At 40.8% G+C, this 27354-nt stretch overlaps 1 protein-coding gene and 1 long non-coding RNA gene across 2 annotated transcripts in view; one reads left to right on the top strand and one right to left on the bottom strand.

The window, feature by feature from the left end:
• The window catches only part of LOC132508267 (uncharacterized), a 56768-nt gene that overhangs the window by 8631 nt on the left and 20783 nt on the right, over window positions 1–27354 (bottom strand). The gene's annotated exons all lie outside the window — the stretch shown is intronic.
• Window positions 18720–24901, top strand: LOC132507916 (histone-lysine N-methyltransferase SETD2-like). Its single transcript, XM_060127688.1, is given in 6 exon segments — window positions 18720–19112; window positions 19114–19576; window positions 19579–19960; window positions 19962–21502; window positions 21505–23091; window positions 23094–24901. Coding segments are annotated over 6 exon segments (6159 nt in total). The 5' UTR covers window positions 18720–18734.

Consider the following 27354-nt stretch of genomic DNA (forward strand, 5'->3'; position numbering starts at 1 on the left):
CATAATCACAACTAGCTGATGGACAATCATCGAAAGGAAGACACTGGAACTCACCAAAAAAGATACCCCACATCCAAAGACAAAGGACAAGCCACAATGAGATGGTACGAGGGGTGCAATCACAGTAAAAATCAAAGCCCATAACTGGTGGGTGGGTGACCCACAGACTGGTGAACACTTATACCACAGAAGTCTACACACTGGAGTGAACGTTCTGAGCCCCAAGTCAGGCTTCCCAACCTCGGGGTCTGGCAATGGGAGGAGGAATTCCTAGAGAATCAAACTTTGAAGCCTAGTGGGAATTGACTGCAGGACTTCTACAGGAGTGGGGGAAACAGAGACTCCACTCTTGGAGGGCACACACAAAGTAGTGTGCGCATCTGGACCCAGGGGAAGGAGCAGTGACCCTGAAAAAGACTGAACCACACCAACCTGCTAGTGTTGGAGGGTCTCCTGCAGAGGTGGGGGGTGGCTCTGTTTCACCATGTGGAAAAGGACACTGGCAGCAGAAGTTCTGGGACGTACTCCTTGACGTGAGCCCTCCAAGAGTCTCTCATTAGCCCCACAAAAGAGCCCAGGTAGGCTCCAGTGTTGGGTTGCCTCAGGCCAAATAACCAACAGGGAGGGAACCCAGCCCGACCCATCAACAGTCAAGTGGATTAAAGTTTTACTGAGCTCTGCCCACAAGAGCAACAGTCAGCTCTACCCACCACCAGTCCCTCCCATCAAGCCTCTTAGATAGCCCCACACACCAGAAGGTAGACAGCAGAAGCAAGAAGAACTACAATCCTGCAGACTGTGGAACAAAAACCACATACACAGAAACACAGACAACATGAAAAGGCAGAGGGCTATATACCAGATGAAGGAACAAGATAAAACCCCAGAAAAACAACTAAATGAAGTGGAGATAGGCAACCTTCCAGAAAAAGAATTCAGAATAATGATAGTGAAGATGATCCAGGATCTCGGAAAAACAATGGAGGCAAAGACTGAAAAGATGCAAGAAATGTTAAACAAAAACCTAGAAGAATTAAAGAACAAACAGAGATGAACAATACAATAACTGAAATGAAAAATACAATAGAAGGAATCGATAGCAGAATAACTGAGGCAGAAGAATGGATAAGTGAGCTGGAAGACAGAATGGTGGAATTCACTGCTGTGAAACAGAATAAAGAAAAAAGAATGAAAAGAAATGAAGAGAGCCTAAGAGACTTCTGGGACAACATTAAACGCAACAACATTTGCATTATAGGGGTCCCAGAAGGAGAAGACAGAGAGAAAGGACCAGAGAAAATATTTGAAGACACTAAAGTTGAAAACTTCCCTAACATGTGAAAGGAAATATCCACCAAAGTCCAGGAAGCGCAGTGAGTCCCATACAGGATAAACCCAAGGAAAAACACACCAAGACACATAGTAATCAAATTGACAAAAATTAAAGACAAAGAAAAATTATTGAAAGCAGCAAGGGAAAAATGACAAATAACATACAAGGGACCTCCCATAAGGTTAACAGCTGATTTCTAAGCAGAAACTCTAAAAGCCAGAAGGAATTGCCATGATATACTTAAAGTGATGAAAGGGAAGAACCTACAACCAAGATGCCTCTACCTGGCAAGGATCTCATTCAGATTCAATGGAGAAATCAAAAGCTTTACAGACAAGCAAAACCTAAGAGACCTCAGCACCACCAAACCAGCTCTACAAAAAATGTTAAAGGAACTTCTCTAAGTGTGAAACACAGGAAAAGAAAAGGACCTACAAAACCAAACCCAAAACAATTAAGAAAATGGTCATAGGAACATACATATCGATAATTACCTTAAACGTGAATGGATTAAATGCTCGAACCAAAAGACACAGGCTTGCTGAATGGATACAAAAACAAGACCCATATATATGCTGTCTACAAGAGACCCACTTCAGACCTAGGGACACATACAGACTGAAAGTGAGGGGATGGAAAAAGATATTCCATGCAAATGGAAATCAAAAGAAAGCTGGAGTAGCTATACTCATATCAGATAAAATAGACTTTTAAAGAATGTTACAAGAGACAAGGAAGGACACTACATAACGATCAAGGGCTCAATCCAAGAAGAAGATATAACAATTATAAATATATATGCACCCAAGATAGGAGCACCTCAATACATAAGGCAATTGCCAACAGCTATAAAAGAGGAAATTGACAGTAACACAATAATAGTGGGGGACTTTAACACCTCACTTACACCAATGGACAGATCATCCAAAAGGAACATTAATTAGGAAATAGAAGCTTTAAATGACACAATACCAGATAGACTTAATCGATATTTATAGGACATTCCATCCAAAAACAACAGATTACACTTTCTTCTCAAGTGCGCATGGAACATTCTCCAGGATAGATCATATTTTGGGTCACAAATCAAACCTCAGTAAATTTAAGAAAACTGAAATCATATCAAGCATCTTTTATGACAACAACACTATGAGATTAAAAATGAATTACAGGGGAAAAGTGTAAAACACACAAACACATAGAGGCTAAACATTACGTTACTAAATAACCAAGAGATCACTGAAGATATCAAAGAGGAAATTAAAAATACCTAGAGAAAAATGACAATGAAAATAAAACCTACGGGATGCAGTAAAAGCAGTTCTAAGAGGGAAGTTTAGAGCTATACAAGCCTATCTCAAGAAACAAGAAAAATTGAAAATAAACAATCTAAACTTACACCTAAAGGAACTAGAGAAAGAAGAACAAACAAAACCCAAAGTTAGCAGAAGGGAAGAAATCATAAAGATCAGAGGAGAAATAACTGAAATAGAAAAAAGAAAACATAACAAAGATCAATAAAACTAAAAGCTGGTTCTTTGAGAAGATAAAAAAAATTGATAAACCATTAGCCAGACTCATCAAGAAAAAGAGGGAGAGGACTCAAATAAATAAGATTAGAAAGGGAAAAGGAGAAGTTACAACAGACACTGCAGAAATACAAAGCATCCTAAGAGATTACTGCAAGCAACTATATGCCAATAAAATGTACAACGTGGGAAAAATGGACAAATTCTTAGAAAGGTATAACCTTCCAAGGCTGAACCAGGAAGAAACAGAAAATATAAACAGACCAATGACAAGCACTGAAATTGAAACTGTGATTAAAAATCTTCCAACAAACAAAAGCCCAGGAACACACGGCTTCACAGGCGAATTCTATCAAACATTTAGAGAAGGGCTAATGCCTATCCTTCTCAAACTCTTCCAAAATATAGCAGAGGGAGGAACACTCCCAAACTCATTCTACGAGGCCACCATCACCCTGATACCAAAACCAGACAAGGATGTCACAAAGAATGAAAACTACACACCAAAATCACTGATGAACATAGATGAAAAAATCCTCAACAAAATACTAGCAAACAGAATCCAACAGCACATTAAAAGGATCATACACCATGATCAAGTGGGCTTTATTCCTGGAATGCAAGGATTCTTCAACATATGCAAATCAATCAATGTGATACACCATATTAACACATTGAAGGGGAAAAACCACATGATCATCTCAATAGATGCAGAGAAAGCAACCGACAAAATTCAACACCCATTTATGGTAAAAATGCTTCAGAAAGTAGGCATAGAGGGAACTCTCCTCAACATAATAAAGGCCATATATAACAAACCCACAGCCAACATCATCCTCAATGGTGAAAAACTGAAAGCATTTCCACTAAGATCAGGCACAAGACAAGGTTGCCCACTCTCACCACTCTTATTCAACATAGTTTTGGAAGTTTTAGACACAGCAATCAGAGAAGAAAAGGAAATAAAAGGGATCCAAATTGGAAAAGAAGAAGTAAAGCTGTCACTGTTTGCAGATGACATGATACTATACATAGAGAATCCTAAAGATGCCACCAGAAAACAACTAGAGCTAATCAATGAACTTGGTAAAGTAGCAGGATACAAATTTAATGCACAGAAATCTCTGGCATTCCTATACACTAATGATGAAAAATCTGAAAGTGAAATCAAAAAAACACTCCCATTTACCACTGAAACAAAAAAAATAATATATCTAGGAATAAACCTACCCAAGGAGACAAAAGACCTGTATGCAGAAAATTATAAGACACTGATGAAAGAAATTAAAGATGATACATATAGATGGAGAGAGATACCATGTGCTTGGCTTGGAAGAATCAACATTGTGAAAATGACTCTACTACCCAAAGCAATCTACCGATTCAATGCAATCCCTATCAAACTACCACTGGCATTTTTCACGGAACTAGTACAAAAAAATTCACAATTTGTATGGAAACTCAAAAGACCCCAAATAGCCAAAGCAATCTTGAGAATGAAAAACAGAGCTGGAGGAATCAGGCTTCCTGACTTCAGACTATACTACAAAGCTACAGTAATCAGGACAGTATGGTATGGGCAGAAAAACGGAATATACATCAATGGAACAGGAGAGAAAGCCCAGAGATAAACCCACGCACATATGGTCACCTTATCATTGATAAAGGAGGCAGGAATGTACAGTGATGAAAGGACAGCCTCTTCAGTAAGTGGTGCTGGGAAAACTGGAGTGGTGCATGTAAAAGTATGAGATTAGAACACTCCCTAAGACCATACACAAAAATAAGATCAAAATGCATTAAAGACCTAAATCTAAGGCCAGAAACTATCAAACTCTTGGAGGAAAACACAGGCAGAACACTCTATGACATAAATCACAGCAAGATCCTTTTTGACCCACCTCCTAGAGAAATGGAAATAAAAACAAAAATAAGCAAATGGGGCCTAATGAAACTTCAAAGCTTTTGCACAGCAAAGGAAACCATAAACAAGACGAAAAGACAACCCTCAGAATGGGAGAAAATATTTGCAAATGAAGCAACTGACAAAGGATTAATCTCCAAAATTTACAAGCAGCTCATGCAGCTCAATAACAAAAAAACAAACAACCCAATCCAAAAATGGGCAGAAGACCTAAATAGACATTTCTCCAAAGAAGATATACAGATTGCCAACAAACACACGAAAGAATTCTCAACATCATTAATCATTAGAGAAATGCAAATGTAAACTACAATGAGATGTCATCTCACACCGGTCAGAATGGCCATCATCAAAAAATCTAGAAACAATAAATGCTGGAGAGGGTGTGGAGAAAAGGGAACACTCTTGCACTGCTGGTGGCAATGTGAATTGGTACAGCCACTATGGAGAACAGTATGGAGGTTCCTTAAAAACTACAAATAGAACTACCATATGACCCAGCAATCCCACTACTGGGCATATACCCTGAGAAAACCGTAATTCAAAATGAGTCATGTACCAAAATATTCATTGCAGCTCTATTTACAATAGCCAGGACATGGAAACAACCTAAGTGTCCATCATCGGATGAATGGATAAAGAAGATGTGGCACATATATACAATGGAATATTACTCAACCACAAAAAGAAATGACATTGACTTATTTGTAATGAGGTGGATGGACCTAGCGTCTGTCATACAGAGTGAAGTAAGTCAGAAAAAGACAAATACAGTATGCTAACACATATATGTGAAATCGAGGGGAAAAAAATGTCATGAAGAACCTAGGGGTAAGACGGTAATAAAGACACGGACCTATTAGAGAATGGACTTGAAGATATGGGGATGGGGATAGCTAAGCTGTGACAAAGTGAGAGAGAGGCATGGACATATATACACTACCAAACGTAAAATAGATAGCTAGTGGGAAGCAGCCCCATAGCACAGGGAGATCAGCTCGGTGCTTTGTGACCACCTGGATGGGTGGGATAGGGAGGGTGGGAGGGAGGTAGATGCAAGAGGGAGGAGATATGGGAACATATGCATATGTATAACTGCTTCACTTTGTTATAAAGCAGGAACTAACACACCATTGTAAAGCAATTATACTCTAATAAAGATGTAAAAAACAGAAAAAAACAACAACAACAAAAATCCAAGACCCATATATATGCTGTCTACAAGAGACCCACTTGAGACCTAAGGACACTTACAGACTGAAAGTGAGGTGATGGAAAAAGATATTCCATGCAAATGAAAACCAAAAGAAAGCTGGAGTAGCTATTCTCATAACAGACAAAATATGCTTTAAAATAATGACTATTACAAGAGACAAAGAAGGACACTACATAGCATTAAGGGATTGATCCAAGAAGACGACATAACAATTGTAAATACTTATGCACCAAACATAGGAGCACCTCAATACATAAGGCAAATACTAACAAGCATAAAAAGGGAAATTGACAGTAACACTTTCATACTAGGGGACTTTAACACCCCACCTTCACCAATGGACAGATCATCCAAAATGAAAATAAATAAGGAAACGCAAGCTTTAAATGATACATTAAACAAGGTGGACTTAATTGATATTTATAGGACATTCCATCCAAAAACAACAGGATACACATTTATCTCAAGTGCTCATGGAACATTCTCCAGGATAGATCATATCTTGGGTCACAAATCAAGCCTTGGTAAATTTAAGAAAATTGAAATTGTATCAAGTATCTTTTCTGACCACAACGCTATGAGACTAGATATCAATTACAGGAAAAGATCTGTAAAAAATACAAACACATGGAGGATAAACTATACACTACTTAATAACGAAGTGATCACAGCAGAAATCAAAGGAGGAAATCAAAAAATACCTAGAAACCAATGACAATGGAGACACGACGACCCAAAACCTATGGGATGCAGCAAAAGCAGTTCTAAGAGGGAAGTTTATAGCAATACAATTCTACCTTAAGAAACAGGAAACATCTCGAATAAACAACTTAACCTCTCACCTGAAGCAATTAGAGAAAGAAGAACAAAAAAACGCCGAAGTTAGCAAAAGGAAAGAAATCATAACGATCAGATCAGAAATAAAAGAGAAAGAAATGAAGGAAACGATAGCAAAGATGAATAAAACTAAAAGCTGGTTCTTTGAGAAGATAAATAAAATTGAAAAACCATTAGCCAGACTCATCAAGAAAAATAGAGAGAAGACTCAAATCAATAGAATTAGAAATGAAAAAGGAGAGGTAACAACTGACACTGCAGAAATACAAAAGATAATGAGCAATTACTACAAGCAACTCTGGGCCAATAAGATGGACAACCTGGAAGAAATGGACAAATTCTTAGAAATGCACAACCTGCCAAGACTGAATCAGGAAGAAATAGAAAATATGAACAGACTAATTACAAGCACTGAAATTGAAACTGTGATTAAAAATATTCCAACAAACAAAAGCCCAGGAACACATGGCTTCACAGGCGAATTCTATCAAACATTTAGAGAAGCGCTAACGCCTATCCTTCTCAAACTCTTCCAAAATATAGCAGAGGGAGGAAAACTCCCAAACTCATTCTACGAGGCCACCATCACCCTGATACCAAAACCAGACAAGGATGTCACAAAGAATGAAAACTACACACCAAAATCACTGATGAACATAGATGAAAAAATCCTCAACAAAATACTAGCAAACAGAATCCAACAGCACATTAAAAGGATCATACACCATGATCAAGTGGGCTTTATTCCTGGAATGCAAGGATTCTTCAACATAAGCAAATCAATCAACGTGATACACCATATTAACACATTGAAGGGGAAAAACCATATGATCATCTCAATAGATGCAGAGAAAGCAACCGACAAAATTCAACACCCATTTATGGGAAAAACGCTTCAGAAAGTAGGCATAGATGGAACTCTCCTCAACATAATAAAGGCCATATATGACAAACCCACAGCCAACATCATCCTCAATGGTGAAAAACTGAAAGCATTTCCACTAAGATCAGGCACAAGACTAGGTTGCCCACTCTCACCACTCTTATTCAACATAGTTTTGGAAGTTTTAGACACAGCAATCAGAGAAGAAGACTAAATAAAAGGAATCCAAATCGGAAAGGAAGAAAAAGCTGTCACTGTTTGCAGATGACATGATACTATACAGAGAGAATCCTAAAGATGCTACCAGAAAACTACTAGAGCTAATCAATGAACTTGGTAAAGTAGCAGGATACAAATTTAATGCACAGAAATCTCTGGCATTCCTATACACTAATGATGAAAAATCTGAAAGTGAAATCAAGAAAACACTCCCATTTCCAATTGCAACAAAAAGCATAAAATATCTAAGAATAAACCTACCTAAGGAGACAAAAGACCTGTATGCAGAAAATTATAAGACACTGATAAAAGGAATTAAAGATGATACATATAGATGGAGAGAGATACCATGTGCTTGGCTTGGAAGAATCAACATTGTGAAAATGACTCTACTACCCAAAGCAATCTACCGATTCAATGCAATCCCTATCAAACTACCACTGGCATTTTTCACGGAACTAGTACAAAAAAATTCACAATTTGTATGGAAACTCAAAAGACCCAAAATAGCCAAAGCAATCTTGAGAATGAAAAACAGAGCTGGAGCAACCAGGCTTCCTGACTTCAGACTATACTACGAAGCTACAGTAATCAGGACAGTATGGTACTGGCACAAAAAAGGAATATACATCACTGGAACAGGAGAGAAAGCCCATAGATAAACCCACGCACATATGGTCACCTTATCTGTGATAAAGGAGGCAGGAATGTACAGTGGTGAAAGGACAGCCTCTTCAGTAAGTGGTGCTGGGAAAACTGGAGCGGTACATATAAAAGCATGAGATAAGAACACTCCCTAAGACCACATACAAAAGTAAGATCAAAATGCATTAAAGACCTAAATCTAAGGCCAGAAACTATCAAACTCTTAGAGGAAAACATAGGCAGAACACTCTATGACATAAATCACAGCAAGATCCTTTTTGACCCACCTCCTAGAAAAATGGAAATAAAAACAAAAGTAAACAAATGGGACCTAATGAAACTTCAAAGCTTTTGCACAGCAAAGGAAACCATAAACAAGACGAAAAGACAACCCTCAGAATGGGAGAAAATATATGCAAATGAAGCAACTGACAAAGGATTAATCCCCAAAATTTACAAGCAGCTCAATAACAAAAAAACAAACAACCCAATCCAAAAATGGGCAGAAGACCTAAATAGACATCTCTCCAAAGAAGATATACAGATTGCCAACAAACACACGAAAGAATTCTCAACATCATTAATCATTAGAGAAATGCAAATGTAAACTACAATGAGATGTCATCTCACACCGGTCAGAATGGCCATCATCAAAAAATCTAGAAACAATAAATGCTGGAGAGGGTGTGGAGAAAAGGGAACACTCTTGCACTGCTGGTGGGAATATGAATTGGTACAGCCACTATGGAGAACAGTATGGAGGTTCCTTAAAAACTACAAATAGAACTACCATATGACCCAGCAGTCCCACTACTGGGCATATACCCAGAGAAAACCATAATTCAAAAAGAGTCATGTACCAAAATATTCATTGCAGCTCTATTTACAATAGCCAGGACATGGAAACAACCTAAGTGTCCATCATGGGATGAATGGATAAAGAAGATGTGGTACATATATACAATGGAATATTACTCAGCCATAAAAAGAAACGACATTGAGTTATTTGTAGTGAGGTGGGTGTACATAGCGTCTGTCATACAGAGTGAAGTAAGTCAGAAAGGAAACGACAACTACCGTATGCTAACACATATATATGAAATCTAGGGGGAAAAAATGTCATGAAGAACCCAGGGGTAAGATGGGAATAAAGACACGGACCTATTAGAGAATGCACTTCAGGATATGGGAAGGGGGAAAACTAAGCTGTGAAAAAGTGAGAGAGTGGCATGGACATATATACACTACCAAACGTAAAATAGATAGCTAGTGGGAAGCAGCCCCGTAGCACAGGGAGATCAGCTCGGTGCTTTGTGACCACCTGGATGGGTGGGATGGGGGGGTGGGAGGGAGGGAGACACAAGAGGGAGGAGATATGGGAACATATGTATATGTATAACTGCTTCACTTTGTTATAAAGCAGAAACTGAAAAACCATTGTAAAGCAATTATACTCCAATAAAGATGTAAAAAGCCAAAAAACAAAAAAGAAAACCAAGACCCATATATATGCTGTCTACAAGAGACCCACTTCAGACCTAGGGACACATACAGACTGAAAGTAAGGGGATGGAAAAAGATATTCCATGCAAATGAAAACCAAAAGAAAGCTGGAGTAGCTTTTCTCATAACAGACAAAATAGGCTTTAAAATAATGACTATTACAAGAGACAAAAAAGGACACTACGTAGGATTAAGGGATTGATCAAGAAGATGACATTAACAATTGTAAATATTTATGCACCCAACATAGGAGCACCTCAATACATAAGGCACATACTAACAAGCATAAAAAGGGAAATTGACAGTAACACTTTCATACTAGGGGACTTTAACACCCCACTTTCACCAATGGACAGATCATCCAAAATGAAAATAAATGAGGAAACACAGGCTTTAAATGATACATTAAACAAGATGGACTTAATTGATATTTATAGGACATTCCATCCAAAAACAACAGGATAAACATTTATCTCAAGTGCTCATGGAACATTCTCCAGGATAGATCATACCTTGGGTCACAAATCAAGCTTTGGTAAATTTAAGAAAATTGAAATTGTATCAAGTATCTTTTCTGACCACAACGCTATGAGACTAGATATCAATTACAGGAAAAGATCTGTAAAAAATTCAAACACATGGAGGCTAAACTATACACTACTTAATAACGAAGCGATCACTGAAGAAATCAAAGAGAGGAAATCAAAAAATACCTAGAAACAAATGACAATGGAGACACGACGACCCAAAACCTATGGGATCAGCAAAAGCAGTTCTAAGAGGGAAGTTTATAGCAGTACAATACTACCTTAAGAAACAGGAAACATCTCGAATAAACAATTTAACCCTGCACCTAAAGCAATTAGAGAAAGATGAACAAAAAAACGCCAAAGTTAGCAGAAGGAAAGAAATCATAAAGATCAGATCAGAAACAAATGAGAAAGAAATGAAGGAAACGATAGCAAAGATCAATAAAACTAAAAGCTGGTTCTTTGAGAAGATAAACAAAATTGAAAAACCGTTAGCCAGACTCATCAAGAAAAATAGAGAGAAGACTCAAATCAATAGAATTAGAAATGAAAAAGGAGAAGTAACAACTGACACTGCAGAAATACAAAAGATCATGAGAAATTACTACAAGCAACTCTGTGCCAATAAAATGGACAGCCTGGAAGAAATGCACAAATTCTTAGAAATGCACAACCTGCCAAGACTGAATCAGGAAGAAATAGAAAATATGAACAGACCAATCATAAACACTGAAATTGAAGCTGTGATTAAAAATCTTCCAACAAACAAAAGCCCAGGACGACATGGCTTCACAGGCAAATTCTCTCAAACATTTAGAGAAGCGCTAATGCCTATCCTCTCAAACTCTTCCAAAATATAGCAGAGGGAAAAACGCTCCCAAACTCATTCTACGAGGCCACCATCACTCTGATACCAAAAACAGACAAGGATGTCACAAAGAAAGAAAACTACAGGCCAATATCACTGATGAACATAGATGCAAAAATCCTCAACAAAATACTAGCAAACAGAATCCAACAGCACATTAGAAGGATCATACACCATGATCAAGTGGGGTTTATTCCAGGAATGCAAGGACTCTTCAATATAAGCAAATCAATCAATGTGATACACCATATTAACACACTGAAGGGGAAAAACCATATGATCATCTCAATAGATGCAGAGAAAGCAACCGACAAAATTCAACACCCATTTATGGGAAAAATGCTTCAGAAAGTAGGCATAGAGGGAACTTTCCTCAACATAATAAAGGCCATATATGACAAACCCACAGCCAACATCGTCCTCAATGGTGAAAAACTGAAGCTTTTCCACTAAGATCAGGCACAAGACTAGGTTGCCCACTCTCACCACTCTTATTCAACATAGTTTTGGAAGTTTTAGACACAGCAATCAGAGAAGAAGACTAAGTAAAAGGAATCCAAATTGGAAAGGAAGAAAAAGCTGTCACTGTTTGCAGATGATATGATACTATACAGGGAGAATCCTAAAGATGCTACCAGAAAACTACTAGAGCTAATCAATGAATTTGGTAAAGTAGCAGGATACAAATTTAATGCACAGAAATCTCTGGCATTCCTATACACTAATGATGAAAAATCTGAAAGTGAAATCAAAAAAACACTCCCATTTACCACTGAAACAAAAAGCATAAAATATCTAGGAATAAACCTACCCAAGGAGACAAAAGACCTGTATGCAGAAAATTATAAGACACTGATAAAAGGAATTAAAGATGATACAAATAGATGGAGAGAGATACCATGTGCTTGGCTTGGAAGAATCAACATTGTGAAAATGACTCTACTACCCAAAGCAATCTACCGATTCAATGCAATCCCTATCAAACTACCACTGGCATTTTTCACAGAACTAGTACAAAAAAATTCACAATTTGTATGGAAACTCAAAAGACCCAAAATAGCCAAAGCAATCTTGAGAATGAAAAACAGAGCTGGAGGAACCAGGCTTCCTGACTTCAGACTATACTACGAAGCTACAGTAATCAAGACAGTATGGTACTGGCAGAAAAACGGAATATACATCACTGGAACAGGAGAGAAAGCCCAGAGATACACCCATGCACATATGGTCACCTTATCTTTGATAAAGGAGGCAGGAATGTACAGTGGTGAAAGGACAGCCTCTTCAGTAAGTGGTGCTGGGAAAACTGGAGTGGTGCATGTAAAAGTATGAGATTAGAACACTCTGAAGACCATACACAAAGATTAGATCAAAATGCATTAAAGAGCTAAATCTAAGGCCAGAAACTATCAAACTCTTAGAGAAAAACATAGGCAGAACACTCTATGACATAAATCACAGCAAGATCCTTTTTGACCCACCTCCTAGAGAAATGGAAATAAAAACAAAAATAAGCAAATGGGGCCTAATGAAACTTCAAAGCTTTTGCACAGCAAAGGAAACCATAAACAAGACGAAAAGACAACCCTCAGAATGGGAGAAAATATTTGCAAATGAAGCAACTGACAAAGGATTAATCTCCAAAATTTACAAGCAGCTCATGCAGCTCAATAACAAAAAAAAAACAACCCAATCCAAAAATGGGCAGAAGACCTAAATAGACATCTCTCCAAAGAAGATATACAGATTGCCAACAAACACATGAAAGAATGCTCAACATCATCATTAGAGAAATGCAAATGTAAACTACAATGAGATGTCATCTCACACCGGTCAGAATGGCCATCATCAAAAAATCTAGAAACAATAAATGCTGGAGAGGGTGTGGAGAAAAGGGAACACTCTTGCACTGCTGGTGGGAATGTGAATTGGTACAGCCACTATGGAGAACAGTATGGAGGTTCCTTAAAAACTACAAATAGAACTACCATATGACCCAGCAGTCCCACTACTGGGCATATACCCAGAGAAAACCATAATTCAAGAAGAGTCATGTACCAAAATATTCATTGCAGCTCTATTTACAATAGCCAGGACATGGAAACAACCTAAGTGTCCATCATGGGATGAATGGATAAAGAAGATGTGGTACATATATACAATGGAATATTACTCAGCCATAAAAAGAAACGACATTGAGTTATTTGTAGTGAGGTGGGTGGACATAGCGTCTGTCATACAGAGTGAAGTAAGTCAGAAAGGGAAAGACAAATACCGTATGCTAACACATATATAGGAAATCGAGGGGAAAAAAATGTCATGAAGAACCTAGGGATAAGACGGGAATAAAGACACGGACCTATTAGAGAATGGACTTGAAGATATGGGGCGGGGGAAAGCTAAGCTGCGGCAAAGTGAGAGAGTGGCATGGACATATATACACTACCAAACGTAAAATAGATAGCTAGTGGGAAGCAGCCCCACAGCACAGGGAGATCAGCTCGGTGCTTTGTGACCACCTAGAGGAGTGGGATAGGGAGGGTGGGAGGGCGGGAGACGCAAGAGGGAAGAGATATGGAAATATATGTATATGTATAACTGCTTCACTTTGTTATAAATCAGAAATTAACACACCATTGTAAAGCAATTATACTCCAATAAAGATGTTAAAATATATATATACAAGCAGCTCATCCAGCTTAATATCAGAAAAACAAACAACCCAATCCCAAAATGGGTGGAAGACTTAAATAGGCATTTCACCAAGGAAGACATACAGATGGCCAACAAACCCATGAAAGGATACTCAACATCACTAATCACTAGAGAAATGCCAATCGAAACCACAATGAGGTATCACGTCACACCAGTCAGAATGGCCCTCATCAAAAAAATCTACAAACAGTAAATGCTGGAGGGGTTGTGGAGAAAAGAGAACCCTCTTGCACTGTTGGTGGCAATGTAAATTGATACAACCACTATGGAGAAGAGTATGGAGGTTCCTTAAAAATCTAAAAATAGAACTATCATACGACCCAGCAATCCCACTACTGGGCATATACCCTAAGGAAACCATAATTCAAAAAGAGTCATGTACCACAATGTTCACTGCCGCACTATTTACTATAGCCAGGACATGGAAGCAACCTAAGTGCCCATCTACAGATGAATGGATAAAGAGCATGTAGCACATATATACAATGGAATATTATAGCCATAAAAAGAAACAAAATTGAGTTATTTGTAGTGAGGTGGATGGACCTAGAGTCTGTCATAGAGAGCGAAGTAAGTCAGAAAGAGAAAAACAAATACCATATGCTAACACATATATATGGAATCTTAAAAAAAAAAAAAAGGTTCTGATGAACCTAGGGGCAGGACAGGAGTAAATACGCAGACATAGAGAATGGACTTGAGGACACGCGGTGGGGGAAGGGGAAGCTGGGACGAAGTGAGAGAGTGGCATGGACATAAATACACTACCAAATGTAAAATAGATAGCTAATGGGACGCAGCCGCGTAGCACAGGGAGATCAGCTCTGTGCTTTGTGACCACCTAGAGGGGTGGGATAGGGAGGGGAGGGAGGCTCAAGAGGGAAGGGATATGGGGATATATGTATACATATAGCTGATTCACTTTGTTATATAGCAGAAACTAAAGCAACATTGTAAAGCGATTATACTCCAATAAAGATGTAAGAATTTAAAAGTGTATGTAGCTCATAGGATTAAATAGATTAATTCAAGTAAAGTTCTTAGCACAGTTCCTGGGCCAATAGACATTAGCAGGAGGCAGATCTTATAGGCCATGATGAGGGGTTCAGATTGTATGAGAGACAGTTCTAGTGGTAGTATGGAGAAACAAGTAGAAGACAGGCAAGAAGCAGGGATACTAGCTAGAGAACTTTCGCAAATATTCAGTCAAGAGCTGGTGATAGAGCATGGACCTGGTTAACGGAGTTAGAGGTAGTTCAAGTTTGGAGGAAACTAGAGCAGGGTTCATGGAGGGAAAATATCTAAGCTGAGCCTTGAAGGAAGATATTTCCAAGGGAACCTTGGAAAAAAGCCCAGATGACATGTCTTGAGCAGTGAATAGTCAATGTGGCAATGGAACAAGAAATGGAAGAGGAAGTTGAAAGGTTGAGACCTGAAAGATGAGTACTTTCAGAGCCTTACTTAACCTGTTTATTTGATGCATAAAAGAGCAGTGAGAGAAATTAATGGAATAGAAAGACATGGCTATGTCTTAGGAGTGACAGAGGAAGACCAATCAGACAAGAGGATCAAAGAAAAAGGGGTTATCATGTAAATATTTTGGTAGGATGAAGATTAATGCCACTGATAACTTGAGGCAGATTCAAATTGTAGCGGCTGAAGACAGATTGCAACCAAATAAGCAGGTGGGGAAAACTGCAAGTCTTCATTTCACTACAGGCTCTTTCTTGGATTTCAGCAGATAAAGGTAAAGAACTTTAGCTTGAAAAAAGTACTAGGAGTCTAGGAGGGAGTGGAAGTGGCGGAGGCTGACAAAGGGAAAACCAGAACATGACTGTAGGAGAATGCTTGAAGATTAAGATGCAGGGCAAGAGAAAAAACAAAAAGAAAAGCTGCTGGAGCTCTGTACCAGAGAATGAACATAAGGTACAGTGTGATCCAAGGCAATGATGGAAACCATGCTTTGTGAAAAGAAGGCTATCAAGCTTCAATATGTGTTTCTGCCATGGCAATTTTAGAGACGCATGTTTTTATATAAACACCACACTGAAGAAGGAATATCACAAGTGACTTCATGAATCATCAGAATGAGAATTTGCTCTTGAATGTGAACACTTTACTGAATATAAAATCCTCCAGATAAAGTTTCACTTTTGTAGCAAGGCCTCTTTGATTATAAGATCACTTATAGAAATTAAATCATTTCATATTATTTTACCTTTTTATTTTCTAAAAATGTGTTAGGTAACATGTAGAAAATATGTGAATTTTGGGTTTACCTAAAGTCTTAAATTTCTTTGAGTAAATAGGAAATAGACTCTGGAAGTACCTATAATGAATACCTGTTATATGGCTGCCCAGTATCTATTTTTCTTCCTTCTTGGAGTAATAGCCTGAATTTCTTTTCAGTACCTACCCTGTCCCTCCATTCTCACCGTTGTGATTTGGAAAATGGGCCTCACCTGCCCCAGAGAAAGGCCCTGACTCTTAGAGCCAATCTGAACGTGCCATCTCTGAATGTTTTGGAAATGGCACGATTACCTAAGTTGGTCCAATCAGTGACTCTTAGACACTTTCGCTGAATATATGATATAGATTCTGTTTCACAAAAAGGATTCATGTAATTCTTAGAATTCCTCAAAGTCAGTTTAGGATTATGAACTAGGGGGGTGGGGGGGAGGGAGGGAGTTTGTCCAAAAACAGTCAACACCAGGGAAGTGACAGTTAAAAACTGAAAGAAACTAGGTTCTAAGTCACATTATGTGAGCTTCTAGTCTCATTCCTAGCAACATGTATCTCTGTAGTTTCAAAGGAAGTTAATTGGTTCGCTCTATGTAAGCCATTCTCAGTTGGGTTTTTCTATTAGTTGCTGTACTTGAAAGCTTCCTAGGTGACAGAATCTGTGATCTAGACCCTAAAGCCTATGTGTCACTTTTCCATCAGCTGTCAGGATGTTGGTGAACTCGTCTGTGGAAATAGATGTCATTTTTATGAAAAGTGAGCATTTTGGGACCCTTATGTATGTTGTATATGTTCTTTAAAACGTTTAGTTTTACAGAGAAACTTTTTTTTTTAATAATAAAGATATTCAACTCACCATGAAAAGCATAAGAGACTTAGAAAAATAACTAAAACCTGCTTATAGTTGAAGGCCCAACTACACAAAAGTTGGATTTGAAGGTTGTCCCTTATCTATTTTCTGACAGCAAATATTGCAGGATTGTTTGTTTATATTAATGTAAGTTTCAATATGTTAATTATGAATAGAACAAGCTTAGAAAGTGATAAAACTAATTCACACTCAACTTGTCAAGAAATAGTAATAAGCTTCTTCCCTTAAGTGAAGCTTCTTAACCTCTTCCCCACCCAGGTTCTAAAGTAATTCATAAGTAGACAAGAGGTATGTGGAACATGATGTATTATCTTTATTGCTAATAACCCTCATTCTCTAATTTCAGTCTTATATCTGTGTAAAAGAGGGCTTCCTTACACGGAGCCCCATAATGATACAGACATACGCATCCAGACACAGACAGCACTGGACCCAGACTATTTTGCCGCCTGCCCCTGTAAGACTTATGGAGAAATGGGGCCCAATGCATGCTTTCTGTGAGCAGCTTATTCCCAAAGAGAGGGGAGAAACTGCTACTCATGCTCACTTCTTTGTCTCAAACTCAAGCAAGTCATCACACCTCTACCAATCTAGGTCCAACCAGGAGACAGAACACGGTAAATTTAACCAGAATTGTTAAGCTATAATAGAGTGAAATAAATACAATTACCCCTCTGTATCCACGGGTTCTGCACCCCGGATTCAACCAACCGTAAATTGAATTGCAGTAGATTGAATCCTCGGATGCAGAATCCTCCAATGTGGAGCCCCGGGGTACTGAGGGCAGACTGTACTATTCCATTTTATATAAGAGACTTCAGCAATTGCAGGGGACTGGCGGGGCAGGGGGAGCCTTAGGACCAATTCCTTGCTCATGCGGAGGGATGACTGCGTGTTGAGAACTCTTAACAGTATCCTAGGGCAGAGGGAGAGTACCCAAGGAAAGGCAAGCTTGGAAGAGGATCCCCCTCTGGCATTCATACCTCTGATGGAATAAAATTTAAAGGCAGGACAAAAAAAATAAACACAGAATTCTGTTCGGGCCTTCTCCCTCCCTAATGCCCAGTGTGCATCTGCATTACACATTAAGCAGAGCTCCTGAAATCTTCACGATCTAAAACAGAGAGAGATGATAAATATTTTAGCTACCCAAAACTTGAAAGCGATACTCGTTATATATCTTCTCGCTGTAGATCAGAGAAAGCGCGAAGGCGGAGCAGGTCTCGTTTAAATCTGACAGAGGTTCTAGAACTACTTCATCCTATTCTCGGTCAGAACGGTCCCATTATGACGACTCTCATTATGATGGTCGTTACCGTAGGAGCTCCCCTAATCGAGAGAGGGCACGCTAGTCTCGGCCATATACCAATAACAGGGCAAGACTGATGCATACTGTAAAACTGAGTCCTCTTACTTAGAGATGGAAAAAAGAGGAAAGGATTCTTCAAAATTAGAAGGAGAATCCAAAAGGACTTCAGAAAATGAAGCAATGAAAAGATGTTATTCTCCCACTAATGACCAGGGATTCCGACGCGGGTCATCATATTCCAAGCACAGTAAGAGTGCTTTCCGTTATAAATCTGCCCCTTCAAAACCTGCACCCAAGTCTGATCAATTTAAAAATTCTTTCTGTTGTACAGAATTGAATGAGGAAATCAAACAGTCTCATTCTTTTAGTTTACAGACTCCTTGTTCAAAAGGTAGTGAATTAAGAGTGATTAGTGAAGTTCCTGAAAGAGAGAAGATTGGGTCTCCATCTCCATCAAATCGATTAAATGATTCACCTACTTTTAAAAAGCTTAGATGAATCACCTGTTTTTAAGTCTGAATTTATAGGACATGATAGCCACGATAGTATTAAGGAATTAGACCCTTTATGTAAAGTGAAGAATGAGCAATTAAGAAGTTATTGTCCCACCGAATTTAATATAAATGGATCTCCTGGGGCAGAATCTGATTTGGCAACATTTTGCACTTCTAAACGTGACACCGTTTTGATGTCTTCTGATGATAGTGTGACTAGATCAGAGGTATCCCCTTTGGTCAAAACGTGCATGCTTTCATCAAATGGATTTCAAAACATTAATAGATGTAAAGAAAAAGACAAGGATGATACTCGCATGCAGCATAGTAAGTCAGAAAGCCCATTTAGAGAAACAGAACCTCCAGTGTCGCCACACCAGGATCAACTCATACCTTTGCCAGTTATGACTATAGATTATTCCAAAACAATAGTTAAAGAACCAGTTGATGTGAGAGTTTCTTGAGAAATTCAGATATACACTGTACTTCAAACGACAACCGCCCTTCTTTGTGTCATTCCGGAGCTGAAAATACTGAGCCTTTAGTAACGAAGATTTCTTCAAATAGCTTTATAAATGTGCATTTGAAATCAAAAACAGTTATATGTGATAATGGAAGTCTGACAGATCAGCACTCAAAATTTGCATGTGGAGAAGATAAGCAGAGTGTTGGTAGTACTAGTTCAGCTTCTGTTAATCATTTTGTTGATTTATATCCACCTACAGGGAGCTCATGTATTGCTTCATCTCTTCAGAGCCTTCCAGCAGGGACAAACGTAGACAGTTTAACTCTCTTGCAATGTGGAGAGAATACATCTCCAGTTTGGGATGCTGTGCTGAAGAGTTAAAAGCTCAGAGTTTTTAAAGCATGCAGAGAAAGAAATAATAGAAGTAGCTGGTGGCCTTCCTGATTCAGGAAGAGGATTTGCTTCCTGGGGAAACAGGCGTAATAATGGACTATCTGGGAAATGTGTGCAAGAGGCTCAAGAAGAAGGGAACTCCATACTGCCTGATAGAAGAGGAAGACCAGAAATCTCTTTAGGTGAAGAAGGTGGAAGAGGACATACACATACTTCTGATGACTCAGAAGTTGTATTTTCGTCTTGTGATTTGAATTTAATCATGGAGGACAGTGACGGTGTAACATATACCTTAAAATGTGACAGTAGTGGTCATGCCTCAGAGATTGTATCCACTGTCCATGAAGATTATTCTGGTTCTTCCAAAAGTTCAAGTGATGAAAGTGATTCAGAAGATACAGATTCTGATGATAGCAGTATTCCAAGAAACCGTCTTCAGTCTGTTGTGGTTGTGCCAAAGAATTCTACTTTGCCCATGGAAGAAACAAGTCCTTCTTCTTCTCGGAGCAGTCAAAGTTACAGACACTGTTCTGACCACTGGGAAGATGAGCGATTGAAGCCAAGGAGGCATTCATATGAGGAAAGATTTGAGAGTATAGCAAGTAAAGCCTGTCCTCAAACTGAGAAGTTCTTCTTTCATAAAGCAACAGAGAAGAATTCAGAAATCTCTCTTACACAGCCCAGCCCAAAACAGATAGATAATCACCTGTCTGAAATTGCTCATCCTCAGAGTGACGGGGTTTATAGTACAAGTCATACAGACATAAAATCTGACCCTCTAGGTCATCCAAATTCTGAGGAAGCAGCGAAAGCCAAAATAACTTCTAGGCAGCAAGAAGAGTTACCAGTTTATTCTTCTGATGATTCTGAAGATGTCTCAAGTAAGTCTCGGCAACAGACCACTTTCCCTAACAGGCCAGATAGTAGACTGGGAAAAACAGAGTCAAATTTTTCTTCTTGGGAGATCTCCCGAGTGGATGGTTTCCGTTCATCATCGGAAGAGCTCAGAAACCTAGGGTGGGACTTCTCTCAACAAGAAAAGCCTACTACCACATATGAGCAACCTGACAGCAGCTACGGAGACTGTGGTGGACACAAGTATCAGCAAAGTGCAGAACAGTATAGTGGGACACATAATTACTGGCAAGGCAATGGCTACTGGGATCCAAGATCAGCAGGTAGACCGCCTGGAACTGGGGTTGTGTATGATCGAATTCAAGGGCAGGTACCAGATTCCTTAACAGATGACCATGAAGAGGAGGAGAATTGGGATCAATGTGGAGGATCTCACTTTTCAGGCCAGTCCAATAAATTTTTTCTGTCCCTTCAGAAGGACAAGGGGTCAGTGCAAGCACCTGAAATAAGCAGCAATTCCATTAAGGACTCTTTAGCTGTGAATGAGGAGAAAGATCTTTCGAAAAACTTAGAACAAAATGATAGGAAAGATAGAGGGCCTCTTAAGAAAAGGAGACAGGAGTTGGAGAGTGATTCTGAAAGTGACGGTGAGCTTCAGGACAGAAAGAAAGAGGGGAGGTAGAGCAGGGAGAGACAGCAGTGCCTCTAGGCTCAGCATTGGTTGGGCCTTCGTGTGTCATGGAGGACCTCAGGGACCCAGAGCGGTGGAAGGAATGTGCCAAACAAGGGAAGATGCCTTCTTACTTTGATCTGATTGAAGAAAATGTTTATTTAACAGAAAGAAAGAAGAATAAATCCCATCGGGATTTTAAGCGAATGCAGTGTGAGTGTACACCTCTTTCTAAAGATGAAAGAGCTCAAGGTGAAATAGCATGTGGGGAAGATTGTCTTAATCGTCTCCTCATGATTGAATGTTCGTCTCGTTGTCCAAATGGGGATTATTGTTCCAATAGACGGTTTCAAAGAAAACAGCATGCAGATGTGGGAGTCATACTCACAGAAAAGAAAGGCTGGGGCTTGAGAGCTGCTAAAGATCTTCCTTCGAACACCTTTGTCCTGGAATATTGTGGAGAGGTGCTTGATCGTAAAGAGTTTAAGGCCCGGGTAAAGGAGTATGCACGAAACAGAAACACCCACTACTATTTCAGGGCCCTGAAGAATGATGAGATGATAGATGCCACTCAGAAAGGAAATTGCTCCCGGTTCATGAATCACAGCTGTGAACCAAACTGTGAGGCTCAGAAATGGACTGTGAACGGACAACTGAGAGTTGGGATTTTTACCACCAAACTGGTTCCTTCAGGCTCAGAGTTAACATTTGACTATCAGTTCCAAAGATATGGCAAGGAAGCACAGAGATGTTTCTGTGGGTCGGCTAATTGCCAGGGTCACCTGGGAGGAGAGAACAGAGTCAGCCTCAGAGCAGCAGGAGGGAAAATGAAGAAAGAACGATCTCGGAAGAAGGATTCGGTGGATGGAGAGCTAGAAGCTCTGATGGAGAATGGTGAGTGTCTCTCTGATAAAAACCAGGTGCTCAGCTTATCCTGGCTAATGGTTAGAATTGAAACTTTGGAACAGAAACGTACCTGTCTCAAGCTCATACAGAACACATATTCACAGTCTTGCCTGAAGTCCTTTCTGGAACGTCATGGGCTGCCTTTGTTGTGGATCTGGATGGCAGAGGTACGTGATGGCCGGGAAAGTAACCAGAAGCTTCAGGAAGAGATTATAAAGACTTTGGAACATCTACCCATTCCTACTAAAAATATGTTGGAGGAAAGCAAAGTGCTTCCTATTATTCAACGTTGGTCTCAAATCAAGACTGCTGTCCCTCAGCTGAGCAAAGGAGATGGGTATTCTAGCGAGAATACATCACGTGCTCACACACCGCTCAACACACCTGATCCTTCCACCAAGCTGAGCATAGAAGCTGACACAGACACCCCCAAGAAGCTAAAGTTTCGCAGACTTAAAATTATAAGTGAAAATGGCATGGACAGTGCGATCTCTGATGCTACCAGCGAGCTAGAAGGCAAGGATGGCAAAGAGGACCTCGACCAGTTAGAAAACGTCCCTATAGAAGAAGAGGAACAACAGCTACTCACACAACAGCTGCCTGAATCTAAAGTTGATAGTGACATTGCTGTGGAGGCCATTAAGCTACCCACATCTGAACCAGAGGCTGACACTGAAATAGAGCCTAAGAGAGCAATGGCACAAAACCAGACGAACCTATTGCTGAGGAAACACCATCCCAAGATGAAGAGGAGGGTGTGTCTGATGTGGAGAGTGAGAGAAGCCAGGAACAGCCACATAAAACAGTAGATATAAGTGATTTGGCCACCAAGCTCCTGGACAGTTGGAAAGACCTAAAGGAGGTATATCGAATTCCAAAGAAAAGGCAAACTGAAAAGGAGAGCACAATAACCGAACGAGGAAGGGATGCTGTTGGCTTCAGAGATCAAACAGTTGCCCCAAAGACTCCTAACAGGTCAAGAGAGAGAGACCCAGACAAACAAACTCAAAATAAAGAGAAAAGGAAACGAAGGGGCTCCCTCTCACCACCACCTTCTGCCTATGAGCGGGGAACAAAAAGGCCAGGTGGCAGATATGATACACCAACTTCTAAAAAGAAAATACGAATTCAAGATCGCAATCAACTTTCTACAGAGGAGCGTCGAAAGTTGTTTGAGCAGGAGGTAGCTCAGCGGGAGGCTCAAAAACAACAGCAGTAGATGCAGAACCTGGGAATGACGTCTGCACTGCCCTGTGACTCTCTTGGCTACCATGCCCCTCATCACCCCTTTGCTGGCTACCCACCAGGTTACCCCAGGCAGGCCTATGTGGATCCCAGCAATCTTAATGCTGGAAGGGTGCTCCTCCCCACACCCAGCATGGATCCTGTGTGTTCTCTTACTCCTTATGATTATTCTCAGCCCTTGGTGGGACATTCTACAGAACCCCTTGCTGCCCCTCCACCTGTGCCCATGGTGCCACATGTGGCAGCCCCTGTGGAAGTTTCCAGTTCACAGTATGTGGCCCAAAGTGATGGTGTGGTACACCAAGACTCCAGGGTCACCGTCCTGCCACTGCCAGCCCCAGGCCCAGTCCAGGGACAGAATTATGGTGTTTGGGATTTAAACCAACAGTCCGTGAGTGTACAGCAGCAGTACTCTCCCACACAGTCTCAAGCAACCTTATATTATCAAGGACAGGCTGCTCCAACTGTCTATGGTGTGACGTCACCCTATTCACAGACAACTCCACCAACTGTACAGAGTTATGCCCAGCCAAGTCTTCAGTACATCCAGGGACAACAGATTCTCACAGCTCACCCACAAGGAGTGGTGGTACAGCCAGCCACAGCCGTGACTACAATAGTTGCACCAGGGCAGCCTCAGCCCTTCCAGCCACCTGAAATGGTTGTGACAAATAACCTCTTGGACTTACCACCCCCATCTCCTCCCAAACCAAAAACCATTGTCTTACCTCCCAACTGGAAGACAGCCCGAGACCCAGAAGGGAAGATTTACTACTACCATGTGATCACAAGGCAGACTCAGTGGGATCCTCCTACTTGGGAAAGCCCAGGAGATGATGCCAGCCTTGAGCATGAAGCTGAGATGGACCTCGGAACCCCAACATATGATGAAAATCCCATGAAGACCTCAAAAAAGCCTAAGACAGCAGAAGCAGACGCCTCCAGTGAACTGGCTAAGAAAAGCAAACAAGTATTCAGAAAAGAGATGTCCCAGTTCATCGTCCAGTGCCTGAACCCTTACTGGAAACCTGACTGCAAAGTGGGAAGAATTACCACAACTGAAGATTTCAAACACCTAGCTCGCAAGCTGACTCACGGCGTTATGAATAAGGAGCTGAAGTACTGTAAGAACCCCGAGGACCTGGAGTGCAATGAGAATGTGAGACACAAAACCAAGGAGTACATTAAGAAGTACATGCAGAAGTTTGGGGCTGTTTACAAACCCAAACGGGACACTGAATTACAGTGACCTTCAGGGCCAGGGTGGGAGGACGGGCAAGCGGGTAGGAGAGACTCTGGGGAGAAGAAATCCCGTGGGCCCTGTCTCCCCACCCCACTGTCAGGGCTGTGCTACTGATGACACATCACCCTGGGGAATTCAAACCTGCAGAATGAGCTCACAAAAATGAGCTCCATCTACAACAAGCGGTCCCTGGTTGTGAGCTGTTGGTAGAGGCCATCTGAGGCAAGGGTTTAGGCCCTTGAGACCTTCCCTTCTGAGACCCCGGCCAGGCCTGACCCCACTCTCAAGGCTGGGCCTCCTCCTTGGCGGTGCTGTCAGCGCACAGACTCATGCGCATCCCCACCCACGACCCCTTATCCTGACGATCTGTATTATATTTTAATGTCTATGTGAATATATTGAAAATAATTTGTCTTTCCTGGTTTTTGACTTTTGTTTTGCTTTTAAGTCTCTGCGTGCTAGGATCACAGAAGACTCTGTAAGGATGGTTTAAGTTGTCCTGCAAGGTTTAAGGTGTTATCATGTAAATATTCCAGAGCAGGCTGCCTTGTGGTTTCGGCCAGCCTTGTGCTATGTTGATAAGATTGATTTACTGCTTAAAATCACTTTACTTGGGCTTCCCTGCTGGCGCAGTGGTTGAGAGTCCACCTGCCAGTGCAGGGGATGTGGGTTCGTGCCCCGGTCCGGGAGGATCCCACATGCCACGGAGCGGCTGGGCCCGTGAGCCATGGCCGCTGAGCCTGCGCATCCAGAGCCTGTGCTCCGCGACGGGAGAGGCCACAACAGTGAGAGGCCCGCGTACCGCAAAAAAAAAAAAAAAAAAAATCACTTTACTTTATCCAATTTTTACTGTATCCAATTTTTACTGAACTTTTTATGTAAAAATTAGAATCAAAGAAAAAAAAAGGATAAGTCTATGCCTTCAACTTCTAACAGGTGGAAGAGTTCTCAGTGCTCTCTGAGAATCTGCTTCCCAGGTTATAATACTCGGTTTGGCTGCAACGGAATTCCCTTTTTCTTAACTTGATAGTTCATTGAATTTCGGAGAAGGTGCGGTTGCAGGCAACCTCTGGCTGGTGAGAACGTTCGCCGGGCTGCCTGTGCCAGAACTGGTTTAGGCTCACGCGATGAACAGGAGACAGTCGCCTAGGACACAGGCAAGCCAAGGCATGTACGCAGGGTGCTGAGGAAGCTGGGAGGTTTCTGCGGCTGCCAAGCCAGAGCGGACACTGCCCACCTTGCAAAGGGCTCGGGAAGAGCCCTGCAGGGGGCAGCAAAGTCAGGCCTGGTCATGCCTGGGAGTGTGCGTGGTGAGGGCTGTGGGCTGCTACAGCATGAAGCCAGAAGCACGCGGTGTGCCTCTTAAGACCGCAGCAAGGTGATCACCAAGGCTCCTGGGCTGGAGCTACAAGGTAGTCAAAGGACTGAGCACTCTGGGTGTGCAACTGGAGAATGAATTTGGAGCTGGGAAGCAGTAAGTTCATAAGCAGCTCAGTCGACCCCTTTGACTTCTCAGCTTTCATATGCACCATTCTACACACATTTCAACGCCTGCCCAGCAAAGAAACTACATTTTAGCAAGAAACAGCTAACCCTCTGATAAGTGAAGTTCTTGCCCTTCCCCCAGGTAAAACACAAACCCCAACGGTCATTGAATCCATTGCTGCCTATATTAATTAGGCCTCAATTTCAGTCTTAGGTCCCACTAAAGACTACACTGTAAAGTTGACCTCCACCTAGTGTTATATAAAATTAAAATGGGAAGAAGTTAGAATAAACACATACATATAGCAGAAAATATGCAAAGCTACCAGCCCTGGTTTCTGTAGTTATTCACGAGGTCAGAGTTGACGTCTATAGCTTCCACCTTCACCCACTTATTCCCTGTTTTCCTTGCCCACAGCCAGAACCCACAGCTCCATCCAGATTCTTTACTGGTAGAATGATTCAATCCTTCCCTTCTGAATGGTCTGAATCCTCAGTTGTCCTGCCTTTTTCCAGTTCCTGTAGCTTTCCATTGATCTTTACTGTTGGCATGGAAGTATTGAAGGGAACCTCAGAAAATCTCCTGGGTTCCAGAGAAAATCTCCTGGGTTCCAGAAAAAATCCTCCTTGCTTCCATTATAAAGGCAACCAATTTCCTGCAGTAACTGAGATCATAACACCAGTAGATTAACCTTTTTCACCTGTTGGTTCAGTGGTATAAGGAGTGTAAGATGGCCAGGGGGCAGTCTGTGGTAGGCAGAATTCTAAGATGGATCCCACAATTCCTGCCCCCTGGGGCAAACACCAGTATAATTTCCTTTGAGCACTGTAGGGACGTGTAAATACCACTGGATATCACCTTCATGATTATACAACAATATGGCAAAAGGAATTTTGCAGATGAAATTAGGGTCCCTAATCAGCTAACTATAATTCAACGGGAGATTATCCTGGGTGGGTCCAACCTATCTAAT

This window comes from Lagenorhynchus albirostris, chromosome 17 (genome assembly GCF_949774975.1).
Source record: "Lagenorhynchus albirostris chromosome 17, mLagAlb1.1, whole genome shotgun sequence".
Lineage (NCBI taxonomy): Eukaryota > Metazoa > Chordata > Mammalia > Artiodactyla > Delphinidae > Lagenorhynchus > Lagenorhynchus albirostris.